The sequence below is a fragment of the Nesoenas mayeri genome (assembly GCF_963082525.1).
Source record: "Nesoenas mayeri genome assembly, chromosome: Z".
Taxonomy (NCBI): Eukaryota; Metazoa; Chordata; class Aves; order Columbiformes; family Columbidae; genus Nesoenas; species Nesoenas mayeri.
In genome coordinates this window covers 76,529,602-76,542,051 of record NC_137542.1, presented here as the reverse complement: position 1 = coordinate 76,542,051, position 12,450 = coordinate 76,529,602, and the positions used below count along the sequence as shown (strand labels likewise).

The window sequence follows — 12,450 nt, the reverse complement described above, 5'->3', positions numbered from 1 at the left end:
GCTGGTGACCCAACCTGGACTTGGTAACCCAACCCAGACCTGGTAACCCAAACTGGACCTGATAACCCAAACTGGAGCTGGTGACCCAACCTGGACTTGGTAACCCAAGCTGAACCTGATAACCCAAACTGAACCTGATAACCCAAACTGGACCTCATAACCCAACCTGGATCTGATAACCCAACCTGGACCTGGTAACCTGACCTGGACCTGATAACCAAACCCAGATCTGATAACCCAACCTGGACCTGATAACCCAAACTAGACCAAATGACCCAAAATGGACCTAATATCGCAAACTGGACCTGGTAACCCAAACTGGGCCTGATAAAACAAACTGAACCTGATGACCCAACATGGACCTGATAACCCAACTTAGACCTAATAACCCAAACTGGATCTGATAACCCAACCTGGCTCGTCCTCAGCACAGAAGAGTTTCTTTTGGCGTACATGATGTTGTCGCTTTGCGGTTGCCAAGAGAACAACTGGGAGCCCTCAATGTTCCTCCACTGTCCCGGCTCCGCTCTCTATTGCGGATCATCCTCGGGATAATTTTGCCTCTCCTTTCTGTAACATTCCCAGCTTCTCAAATAGGGGTTAACGACATGGTTCATTCAAGCAAATATAAAGCAAATAAGCCTAGAGGGGAAGGACTGCCCTCTCCTGACCGCTTGGTATACACCAAATTGGGATTATTTGACCAAAAAACAGGTATAAAAGCACCAAACGCTTAACACTAAACTCACAGTGAGTTTAAAAGTCCTCAAGCCCAACTGGCTTCTGTTAAACTAAATCTAGATCCTCCTGCAGAAGGTTCTTCTTACCTGCTCCATTCTGCAAAGTTTTGTTTGATTCAATTATTCACGGACGCTCCGTTGTGGTTTCACTCTGGGATCCAGGCGTGATTTCTATAGGAAACACTATTGAAAAGTGAGCTGAAGTTGGGTTTTGTCATTAATCTAACAGTAAATCTCCGAAGAATAAACACTTTGAGACTTATAATAAGCAAAATAATTCCGTGCTACCATGTAAAGAAGGCTCAGGCCTTAAATTTTATTGTTGATGAGGAATAAATCTGGCTTGTGACCGGCTGAGCACAAATTAAACCCACCCCTTTTGCTCCCCGTCTTTCCCAGCACGGGACACCGACGTTCTGGAAACAACGTTAAATAACAGCTCGTGAATCGAGGTGGCAAATCAGAGCAGCGGCAAGAAGCTCGAAAAGTCAATATTAGACTTAAGTGTGGGGCCCCAAGCTCCCACTCCCCCCTAGAAGACAAGATTCTAAAGCAAAACTGTTCTTTTCATGGCCGTAATATCATAAATAGTCCCGCGCGTCTCCGGTGAAGATGTTCACCCAAAGCAAATGGCTTCTGGTTTCAGAGGACGCGGCGACCGATGCGGTTCGATCGCTGCCGACGTCACGAGTGGGCTGCTGCCACCTCCTCCTGTTCTCCAGGAACACGCTCGAGCGCCAATTCCATTCCCAACCGAAGGCGAGCGGGACCACGGGGCCGGATTCGCATCCTCTCCGCCGCTTCTTGGGCGTCTGAACCTCTGGCGGCATCAGGAAAAGTGCTGAGCTTTAATTGAGGTATATTCATCATCCGCAACGCACTGCAAACCAAACCCTCGGTTTCTCCCTCGTTTCGCCTTCCTAAACATCCAAACGCTCAAAGCAAAGACCAGAACTCAACGGCTTTGCCTTCCAGTTGTTTTCTCCAACGGCTTTGCCTTCCAGATGTTCTCTCCAACGTCTTTGCCTTCCAGATGTTCTCTCCGTCTTTGCCTTCCAGATGTTCTCTCCAACGTCTTTGCCTTCCAGATGTCTTCACCTCCCAAATATCTTCTCCCCGCCTGCCCCAGGATTTCCACCCCATCCCACCCACACCTCATTGTCGGGATTAACGGTGTTTCCACCCGTTAAGGACAGACCTATGAGTTTTTGGGTTTCTCGACGCTTAGCGCAAGCTCTAAACCTCCACCTGATCCCACCACGAATAGAAACCAAGGTTAAGACGGTAAATGTTGCTGTTGGTCACCATCCCAGTCCCACAGGAGTTTTCTTCGCGTCGCAGAGTGTTTATTACTAGTAGATTGCTCGTTGAAAGGGTAGAAATAATTAATCTCGGAATAATAATAGTTAAATACTGACCTTGGAGTTACTAAGTACAGTAGTTTCTCTGTTACAAATGGAAGTGCCGGAGAGCACAGCGAAAAAAGCGGAGATTGGCTTTTCTAACGCTATTTACAGGTTTTCCGTTGAAAAAAACCCGCCGATTTGGATTAAATATACAACATTTCTCCCCCATCCAAACCCTTTAAGGTGCTCCGAAGTGTGGATGAAAACAGAAGCTACAGTAGATCAGTTGCGTCTATTTACAAACCGCTCTCGGTCGCCCGTTGACACCAGGATCTTCCAGAGAAGCTGGAAGCAAAGTGGCATTTTGGTGATGTCCCCATGGGCAGCGATGAATCAAACGCCACAGGAACTCAGGTTGTTCCACCAAAACGTGGCGTACGGGGCCTCTCGAGTACTCGGAGAGCTCAGATCCACCTTGTGCGACAGGAGCGAGAAGCTACGGTGAGAAACCCAACGAGGAGAACGCGCTTAGAACAAACAAAAGAAACAATTGGGAAAATAGGAATAAAATCCCAAGTGGCCCGTAATTTGTAGGTTGAATTTCTTCAGAGTTCTTTTCTGTTTGATGGGTAAATTCTCCCCGTAGCTCCGTTCTCTGGTGCCTGACGGACGCTGCCCGGCGTCGCTTCTCCCCGTAGCGCTCGCGCTCACACCGGTACCTCCTAATCGCTCCATGTTGGGTGTTTTTGGGAACACGTCAAACCAGGAGGGTTTGACCATAACGAAAACGCTGAGTTTGTCCTCATCGGTCTAAGATTTTAGAGAAAAAGAAAGGAAAAGAAGTTGATTTGACTCCCGTTTGTAAACTTCGCATGTGCCGTCGCCGTTCCCTCGTACATTTAGGTTTCAAACAGGTCCCAGAGATTGCAAGGCAAGCGTGTTAAGGCAGTAGAAGAAGCTCAATCTTTCAATCACACCTCTTGATTCCCTTAAAGGCATTTCGAAGGCATCAAAAGGGGCACGTGGTTTGTGCTTGGCCTTTGCAGAGAAAGGCGTTTGGTAGAGCGTAATAAAAACAACAGGCGGAAGCCACTCGGCCCCGGGCGACGGCCACAGCGTCGGCGAGGAACGGCGAGCCGCGGCGCGTGTTCCTCACCATCGCTCTTTCTGGTACACCTCCGTTTGTACGATCTCGCCGGGGTGCTCCGCTATGCAAGCGCCATTGATATCGCTAAGCTTGTTGTCTGGAAGATCTTCGGGTTTCGTGCAAAGTTTCAGCGCCCTGGAGATGAAGACGTCCAAGTCGAACTCGGGGTCCGTTTCGTTGGTGGACTCCGCGGGTTCTTTGCGGAGCCGGTGAGGAGGAGACGGAACGTTCCGTTCCTGAAGCTCCGGAAGAGGATTGGAACACTCGAGACCCACCTGCGTGCTCTTCACCCACTGAGCGATCTCCAGAAAGAGGTTGGATGGTTCTTCTTCCAGCGATAGCTCGGCCGCGGGCGCTATGGTGGCTCTTTTCCAGTGGGATAAATCTAAAATCAGCTTGGGTTCTGAGTAATGATGGGGTTTATTGTCTCTCCACAGCAATTTGTCCAAGTAGGATGGCGACCCCACTTTGTAATCGCACGATTTCCCACAATCGGCGTCGAATACTCGGTCCATGGACGAGTGGGATAACTCCAAGAACCTCTCCGAGCTGCTTTGGGAATATTTCCGCGGATCGACTTGAGCTTCTTCAGCGATGGATTCGGATCCCGCCCGGGGGTCTCGCTGCACCTCGTCCATCTCGTGGTATTTATCGTGTCTCCAGTCCAAATCGGAGGAGAAGCTCACGTGATACCTGCGAAAAACACCGTTAGCCAACCAACAGCTCAAACCGCTCTATGATTTACCTTTTCCTTCCTACTACGCCACTTAACCTATAGATTTTTAATAATCAAACTGCCTCTCAGCCCAGAGACAACAGCCCAGGTCCTACTTTTTCACCCAGGCGAAGAGATTCGTAAGGTCCCGAAAGGTCCAAGAATAATGGGATTCTACAGGCCGTACCTGTCCCAGTTGGACATCTGGCTCTGGTTGGCTTCCATCAGTAAAATATCATCGATCTCGTCCTCGATCCGGAAGGGATGCTGAGACACCGGTTCGTCCTCGGGGCAGGAATACGGGCTCATGTAAGGATGCTGCAGCCCCATCTCCGCTGTTAATCGATCCATGGGGTTAAATGTCAGGATTTTCTCCAGGAAATCGATAGCTGCGAAGAGCAGAGAAATGAGTTCGTTAATTCCTCAAAAGCAACACCGGCTCCCTTGCCATGAATCCCCCAAAACAAATCCCCTCGAAGGAAGGAAGGAATTAAAGGTCACATCCCGTGGGTATTTAACGTGTAGTTTTTAAGTCTTCAGAGTGACCAACACTATGAAACTGATGTGGAACGTCAACTCTTTCTACAATAATTAAGCAGGAAATTAAAGCGACTAAAATGAATTCTAAACATATAGGGTTTGTTGTGAATCCTTTGACGATTCCTTTTGCTGACGTGACATGAAAAGATCGAATCCTGTCATTAAAAACGTTGCTTAGGTTGGATTCGATGACCTTAAAGCTCTTTTCCAACTACAACAATTCTATGATCCCGCATGGAAAAATTCCTTAGAGTTCAGATAATAAATAGGAACGTGACTTGATTAATTTACAACATTTTACCTTCCGAAATATGCCCATTAAAGATGGAATCGCGTAAGCAGGACCGTTTCTTTAGTGGCAAAATCACCCGGCGGAAAGGAAGGGCCGTTCCTCGGTGCTTAAACATGAACCAATATCCCATTGTCTCCCATGGGATTATTTCACCGCTCAGACTAATTAAGTAGGAAGCAATCAATAACTTCATAAGGTCAGCGACTGCGGGCAAGCGGCGCGGTGGAATGATATATTATGAGTTATATATCACAGGTCAGGGAGGCAGGAAAATGTCAATGGATGATATAAGGGGCACAGGTGACCTTTATTTGCGCAGGAATGACAGGGAATAAATTCATTCCCGATCGCCAGCGGCTGACACGGTCCCTGTGCAACCTGGGCCCATGGGTATTGTGTTGCCAACAAGTTAGACCAGCGAACATAAGCCAGGCTTAGTCTTGATATCCTCCCAAAAGCAGGTGGATGAGTCCACCTACAAAGCTGCTCCAAGGAGAAGTTGAGATCCAAAAGGCGGTGGTTTGCGGCTCCCTCGCAACAACGCGCTGCTGGTTTGGGATTTTTAAGCTCTAGTTGAATAAGGGAAGGGGCTCAAGTGGCTTGTGCCACTTCCCCAAAGGGCTGTGGGGCGTTGGAACAGGCTGCCCAGGGCAGTGCTGGCGTCACCATCCCTGGAGGGGTTGGAAATACACACTGATGAGGTTCTCAGGGACATGGGGCAGTGCTGGGGGTGGGTTAATGGTTGGACTCGATGATCTTGAGCATCTTTACAACCAAACGATTCCATGATTCTATTCACTGTGACCCTTGTGCTGCCTGTTGGGGTCGTGGGTGTCTCTCTGTCCTGTTCCCCTCTCACAGCATCTCTGTCTCCTACACCTGCACAACTTTTTATATAAAACTCATCATTTTTGAAGAAAAGCGGAAGGGAAGGAGGTAGGAACAAGGGAGTAGCAGGCAGACAGAGCACTAAATTGAGCATTTTGGCTGAAAATGCCTTTTCTTTACATCGTAGGCTCCAGGTTTGTGTGTTCTCTCCTCTGCCTGCAAACTCCAGGTGTGGGGCTCATTAAAAGACTTTCTAATTTTAATTCATTTAGCTGGCATAAATAAATGTAAGATCTACAGGCATGTTGGACTGAAGGAGACCAGCAGCACTGTTAGACCAGCCTCATTATTTCTTGTGTTTTTTACAGTAAATGAACAGGTGTAATTTTATTCCAGGCCTTATTAATAAATTTTGTACCGTTGCTGGGCCTTCAGGCTCTTCTCCATATCTAATGTCTGTTTTCTTTATGCAACATACTCAGCTTACCTATAGTTCACCCTTGAAAATTAATGATGTTCTTCTCTTTAAGATACACTAATTACTTAGAAGATCCTCAGTGACTTGACTTTGTCATTTAACTAATACAGTTTATCAGCCCCATGTGTCTCCAGGCCTTAGGAACAGCCTAATCCTGACCGATATAAAACCTTAGGCTAAAAGAATCTTAGGAAGTCAGTAAGGAAACCAAAATATTATCACTTATCTTTTATTCTTTATTATTTTTCCACTAGGTGGCACCTGTAAAACCCCAACGACGCTTTAGCACCACTGGGTATCGCGTGGGCTTTGGTCGTGTTTTAATCTTCGCCGCCTTTTGGTCCTCGGCCTTTGGTTGAGGGTTTATTTGACGCTATGATTCTAAGAGGAATGGGGAGGGAGGGACGCAAGGCCGGCACGAAGGAAATGCGCCTTGGTATAGCCTTGAAAGCTCATTTCTTATTTCGGTGTGAGCTCCGTGCGCTCAGGAGCGCTCTCCTGCATCCCCATGGGCCAGCGAGCGAGCTCCACGCACCACACATCCCCAAATACCTGAAGGCCCTTCATGCGCTTGGCTTTTGAGGACAATGATTCCCTGGGGACACGAGGCTGTTGGGGGACGTCCCGCGAGAAGGACGTCGCCGAAGCACCACGGTACCTTCACTGTCCACCTCGGGGAGCAGCTTGCGCAGCGGTTTCCTCACTTCCCACGTGCTGTTGATGAACATGGGCATCACTTTGAGCAGCTCCTCTTTGTCTTCCTCGTGGATCACGGGGATGGTCTCTAGAATAAGCTGCATCTGTTCCAACTCGTGACCCCCTAAACGGGTAGAAAACAGGGAGTGAGTTGAGATCGAGGAGTTAAACAAGCAATCATATCTTTTAAATCCTTTGACTAATTGCCAAATTGTGATTGAAATCATGGGGTATTCAAATTGATGAAGGTTTTGTGGCTGGTCCCCTCTCTGCTCACTGAAGGTACCTGGCAGCCAAAAGGTTTAGTGACACAAACGACATGGGAAAACCTGGAATTACAGCTCTGAGGAAGCCAATTCTCCACCGTTATCCTCTATTTATGTCAGTCCTACGGCCTTTCGGAAGGAATTAACCTCTAAAAAGCAAAAATACAAACTACAGACAGAATAAATGCAACGTGCGGGAGAGAACGAGGAGTTTTGCGTCGTGTTTTGGAAAAGGGGAGATTTTCTGTTTCCTTTCATTATGTTTTGGAAAAGGAAACTCTTCCCTTCCCCTTTTCTTCCCCTTCCCCTTTTCTTCCCCTTCCCCTTCCCTTTCTCCTTCCCTTCCCCTTCTCCTTCCCCTTCTCCTTCCCTTCTGCTTCCCTTCCCCTTCTGCTTCCCTTCCCCTTCCCCTGCCCTTCCCCTTCCCTTTCTCCTTCCCTTCCCTTTCTCCTTCCCTTCCCCTTCTCCTTCCCCTTCTCCTTCCCTTCTGCTTCCTTTCCCCTTCTGCTTCCCTTCCCCTTCCCCTTCCCTTCCCCTTCTCCCTCCCTTCCCCTTCTCCCTCCCTTCCCCTTCTGCTTCCCTTCCCCTTCTGCTTCCCTTCCCCTTCCCCTTCCCTTCCCCTTCTCCTTCCCTTCCCCTTCCATTCCCTTCTCCTTCCATTCCCCTTCTCCTTCCATTCCCCTTCTCCTTCCCTTCCCCTTCCCTTCTCTTCCCCTTCCCTTCCCCTTCTCCTTCCCTTCCCCTTCTCCTTCCCTTCCCCTTCTCCTTCCCTTCACCATCTCCTTCCCTTCCCCTTCTGCTTCCCTTCCCCTTCTGCTTCTCTTCCCCTTCTGCTTCCCTTCCCCTTCTCCTTCCCTTCCCCTTCCCTTCTCTTCCCCTTCCATTTCCCTTCTCCTTCCATTCCCCTTCTCCTTCCCTTCCCCTTCCCTTCTCTTCCCCTTCCCTTCCCCTTCTCCTTCCCCTCCCCTTCTCCTTCCCTTCACCATCTCCTTCCCTTCCCCTTCTGCTTCCCTTCCCCTTCTCCTTCCCTTCCTCTTCTCCTTCCCTTCCCCTTCCCCATCTCCTTCCCTTCCTCTTCTCCTTCCCCTCCCCTTCTCCTTCCCTTCCCCATCTCCTTCCCTTCCCCTTCTCCTTCCCTTCCCCTTCCCCTTCTCCTTCCCTTCCCCTTCTCCTTCCCTTCCCTTAGGGAGGAAGGAAAAGAGGCGATTTTAATGATGTTAATGATCCCAACTACTGAATTTTCAGCTTCCACAAAAAAGCCGCGAGAAGGAGCGACAGTCGACTGAAATACTTGCGAAGAAAACATTGTTCTCCATTATTCATGGGGCTACATTATTTATTTACACAACAGCTGCTGACAAAATGGGTTAAACCTCGTCAATTGAAGCGCTAACGGGCCACGGAGACAACCAGACACCCTAGAATGTCAGGGGTTGAAGGGACCTGGAAAGCTCATCAGTGCAATCCCCCCATGGAGCAGGAACACCCAGATGAGGTTACACAGGAAGGTGTCCAGGCGGGTTGGAATGTCTGCACAGAAGGAGACTCCACAACCCCCCTGGGCAGCCTGTTCCAGGCTCTGCCACCCTCACCACGAACAAGTTGCTTCTCATATTTAAGTGGAACCTCTTGTGTTCCAGGTTGAACCCATTGCCCCTTGTCCTCTGCCAAGCAGAGGGGAATTCCACAATGCTAAAAACCCTTTCCAATTGGATTGTGAGTAAGGAGAGAAGGAGGAAAGATCAATTTATTTATCAATTAATCAATAGAAGCCAGAACCTACCAGCGAAGAGCATCCTCCCCGTCAGCATCTCGGCCAGGATGCAACCGGCCGCCCACATATCGATGGCTTTGGTGTAGTTGTTTGGCGAGAGGAGGAGGCGAGGGGAGCGATACCATTTCGTTACTAAACCTTCGGAAAGGTAACCCTGAAAGAGCAAAGAGAGACAAAGAAAGGTCACAATTCCTCCCATCTCCACGTCGGATCTCCCGGATAAACTGCCCACAACGCTTGGGAATCTTGCAGAGCAAAGAGGTGACACATAGGCCGCCGGACAAAGAGACAATTCGGTGCCCCGGGAGGAAAAGCTCTTATCGCTCCCCTAAAAATGATTCGCGGTTTGTCACCGTGGTATCGAAGCATCTTCTGCAAAGGACAGATGGTTTTAATAGCGCGGATTTGCAGCTCGGAGCCACAAATGTTATTTTAGGTGATTGTTAAAGACTTGGATGTATTATGTAAATCGCAGTCAATCCCATTTGGGGAATTAAGCACATTATTGAAGCGTTTTGCTGTGTGTGAAGGAAGCTTTTCCAAGCTCAGTAGCCCGAGCTTAGATTTCCAAACGTGCCATTTTTGCTGATTCCACCCTCTAATTAATCCTTTATCTTTAATCCCTCCATAGCTACCTGGATCCGACTGAATTCCAATGGTGCCGACGCTGAAAATCAAGTTTGAAAGGGCACATGGAACTCACTGCGTCCGCATCCCCGCGATGCTGCTGGGGGGACCCCAGTTTGGTTTGGGACACATAGAGGGAACTGCGGTCGAGCCCACGCGGCATCTCAAAGGGATGGGGTCTTGTAATAAAGAGGAGGATGAAGTGACGGATTTACGGAGGAAAGGAAAGGCCCTGGTGCTCCGTCCCGCTTTGCGTGACCTGGTTTTACAGGGACGTCCTCGGCAGCACCCGCGGGACAAAGACAAAACTCCATCGTCTCTTTGGAGCTCACCCGGGAGATTGGAACCGAGTGCCAAGCGCTCAGCGATTCCCATTGAATCCCAAAAATATCGGCGGCGGAAGCGACGGCCCCGCAATGAACGGGCTGCGAAATGAATGGTTATTTCATCAGGGTAACGCTGGGATATTCCTAAGTAGGATTTACTATATTAAATATAACGCATTAACAGAACAAAGTGGATTGGAACACAGCCGAAAAGAGACACTAAAACAAAGCGATCAAGTTGAATTGCATTCGGAGAGTATTAAAATGAATACAGTTCACGTTAAAAACTCCATGCGAACTGGTATCGTTTCATAAACTGGTTTCGGTCGCGATATATCGCATAATTGGCAGTTAAAACATCTCCTGGGGTGTTACAGGATACACCTCTCAGCCTAAACATGAGGTTTATAATGCTCCTAATGCAGGTTTTCTTCCCATTTCCAAACGTGAAAGTCGTTAAGTTTTTAAAAGAACATTGTAATTTTGGTCTCCTTAAGATAAGTCGTAATGGATTTGAGTTCTCAGGGGCACGAGCACGATGCAAAATGCATGAGCAATATACTAAAAACATCCATACGTAGCAACAAACATAAAAAAGTGTCACATCTTTTATTTGTATCAAATACATACGATAAATTCCTGTCTTGCCACCTGGAGGAAGTAGCACCAAGAGAAATGATTTGGGGTGGGTGTTGCGGTGTCTCAACGCCGAGGGTGGTCCCATCCGGGGCGAGTTCGGAGCAACGTTTCATCCTTTGAAAACCTCGTGATGATCCACCTGGGAATGTCCTTATTTTCCTGGACGAACTGGGAGCGATGACGTTTGCACCGAGTCCAAACCAAAGGGAAGGACTTCAAAGGTTTGAAGACGTTCTGGAAACGATTTAGGATGAGATCGGCCCCTAAAAGGGTTGTCACGTCCTCCTTAGCATGGATTTTCTGCCAATTAATGCTGTAATTAATGTTACCAAGAGGCAAATGGTCCCCTGGCAGCCTCGTGTAGATGCCCCAAGCGCTTTGGGGCACCAGACAGAGCCCCTAGAAGAGATAATTTGACTATTTTGTAAGATACAAGCAGGCTAAGGAGGGGCCCACTTTGCCATCTTGTCACCTGAATAAAGAGATTCAGCAGCCTCTGCATCTCTAGGTCACATCTGGACTATCGTTTGGAGCCAAAAATATTTATAGGACATAAAAGCGGGGATGGATGGAGAAGATAAAGCTCTGAAGAAGCGCAGGACCATGTGGGGAAGGATAACTGAGCTCAGTTGAAAGAATATGGCTGGATATCAAAGTCCCCTCTCTCTTGCTCAATGATTAAATAAGTGTAAAGCAATACAAGACACCTGAAGGCACCTGAGCTTTTCTTAGGCCCTGCTTGCGGCTTTGCAGCACCGGGGCGAGCTTAGCAGAGCTCAACCGTGGGCTTTGCCTTGATAAAACAAGTCCCAGCTTGGCCCAGCACCCGCCCCACAGCACCCAAACGGCCTCAAGGACCCGTTTGGCCCTCGGGCCGCGGTTCGGCGTCACCTACCTTGTGCGAGTAATGCTGATCCACGATCCTGGCCAGCCCGAAGTCGCCGATTTTCAGCACCAAATCCTCGGTGCTGATGAAAATGTTGGCGGGTTTGAGGTCGCGGTGGAGGACGTTGGCCGAGTGGATGTATTTGAGCCCCCGCAGCAGTTGGTACATGAAGAGCTTGGCATGTTCCTCGGCGAGCTTCCCCTGCTCCAACAAGCGCGCCAGGTCCGTCTCCATGTATTCCTGGACGATGTAAACCATATTAAACTTAAAAAAATCCCCGCGGAGGTTCGTCCCTTTGGGTCCCAACACCTCGTAGACCTTCACGATGTTATCGTGGTCCAGGCGGCGGATGATTTTGATCTCCCGGAACGCGTGTTTCATGCTGCGTGCGTCGCCGATGGTGATTTTCTTCACGGCCACTTTGCGGCAGCTCTTGCTGTCCAGGGCCGACAGCACCAATCCGTTGGCCCCGAAACCCAAGGGGCGAAAGTTAACAAAACGACAGCCCAGGTCGTAGCCGTACATGCTGGCGATGCAGTCGCACTTCTCTGCCATCGCGGGCTCCGTCCTCTTTCGGCTCCTTATTCCCCTTCGTCACTTGAAAAGCTGCGAGAGTCGAAGATCACAAGCGCAGTTTGAAACCAAGCGCCGCATTATTACTCCATCGCTTCAAGATGCGAGCGCACACATGCAAGGAGAATGTTTTAAACTGCGTGAGAAACCCAAGGGTAGAGACTTTTAAGCAGGACGGATAAAACAAAGCCCCAAGATGTCTAGTAAAACAAAAAGGTTGTTTTTCTTGGCACTAAAAGATCAACGTCGCTCTGTTTTGCAGCCGCTTTCTCCTCCAGCGTCTCAGTGCCGGGGCGGCCAGGTGGCCTTGCCGCCCCCTTTTTGGTAGCGGGAGACCCCATGTTCACCATCCGAAGGTCGAAATCTTGATAGCAGCAAATATTTTCCAGCCCAAAACTCACGTTGAGCGCAAATTTCCACAATTGCAGCTCCAGCGCTTTCCCCTTGTTGGTTTTTCGCTGGCAAAGCCAAGCGCAATCCGATTGTTACTGGTTATCCCTCAGCGCCGCTCCTGGAAGAAAAGAGGAGATGGATTAATTGAGAACAGCGTTTCACAGAATCCCAGAGGGGATTCCAG

The 12,450-nt window shown here is 49.0% G+C and overlaps 1 protein-coding gene across 3 annotated transcripts; it reads right to left on the bottom strand.

Annotated features, from left to right (window-relative positions):
- Positions 1-3,238: 3,238 nt before the first annotated feature.
- On the bottom strand, positions 3,239-11,855 carry MAPK4 (mitogen-activated protein kinase 4; the record flags this gene model as incomplete). Of its 3 annotated transcripts, none has more annotated exons than XM_080362675.1 (5): positions 3,239-3,956; positions 4,136-4,337; positions 6,745-6,906; positions 8,832-8,976; positions 11,310-11,855. In XM_080362675.1, the coding sequence occupies 5 exons, from the start codon at positions 11,853-11,855 to the stop codon at positions 3,239-3,241; spliced, it is 1,773 nt and encodes a 590-aa protein (XP_080218801.1). The 3 variants fall into 3 exon arrangements, with proteins under 3 accessions (XP_080218801.1, XP_080218802.1, XP_080218803.1); XM_080362676.1 differs by having other exon boundaries at positions 3,239-3,926; XM_080362677.1 differs by having other exon boundaries at positions 3,239-3,926; positions 6,751-6,906.
- Positions 11,856-12,450: the final 595 nt, after the last annotated feature.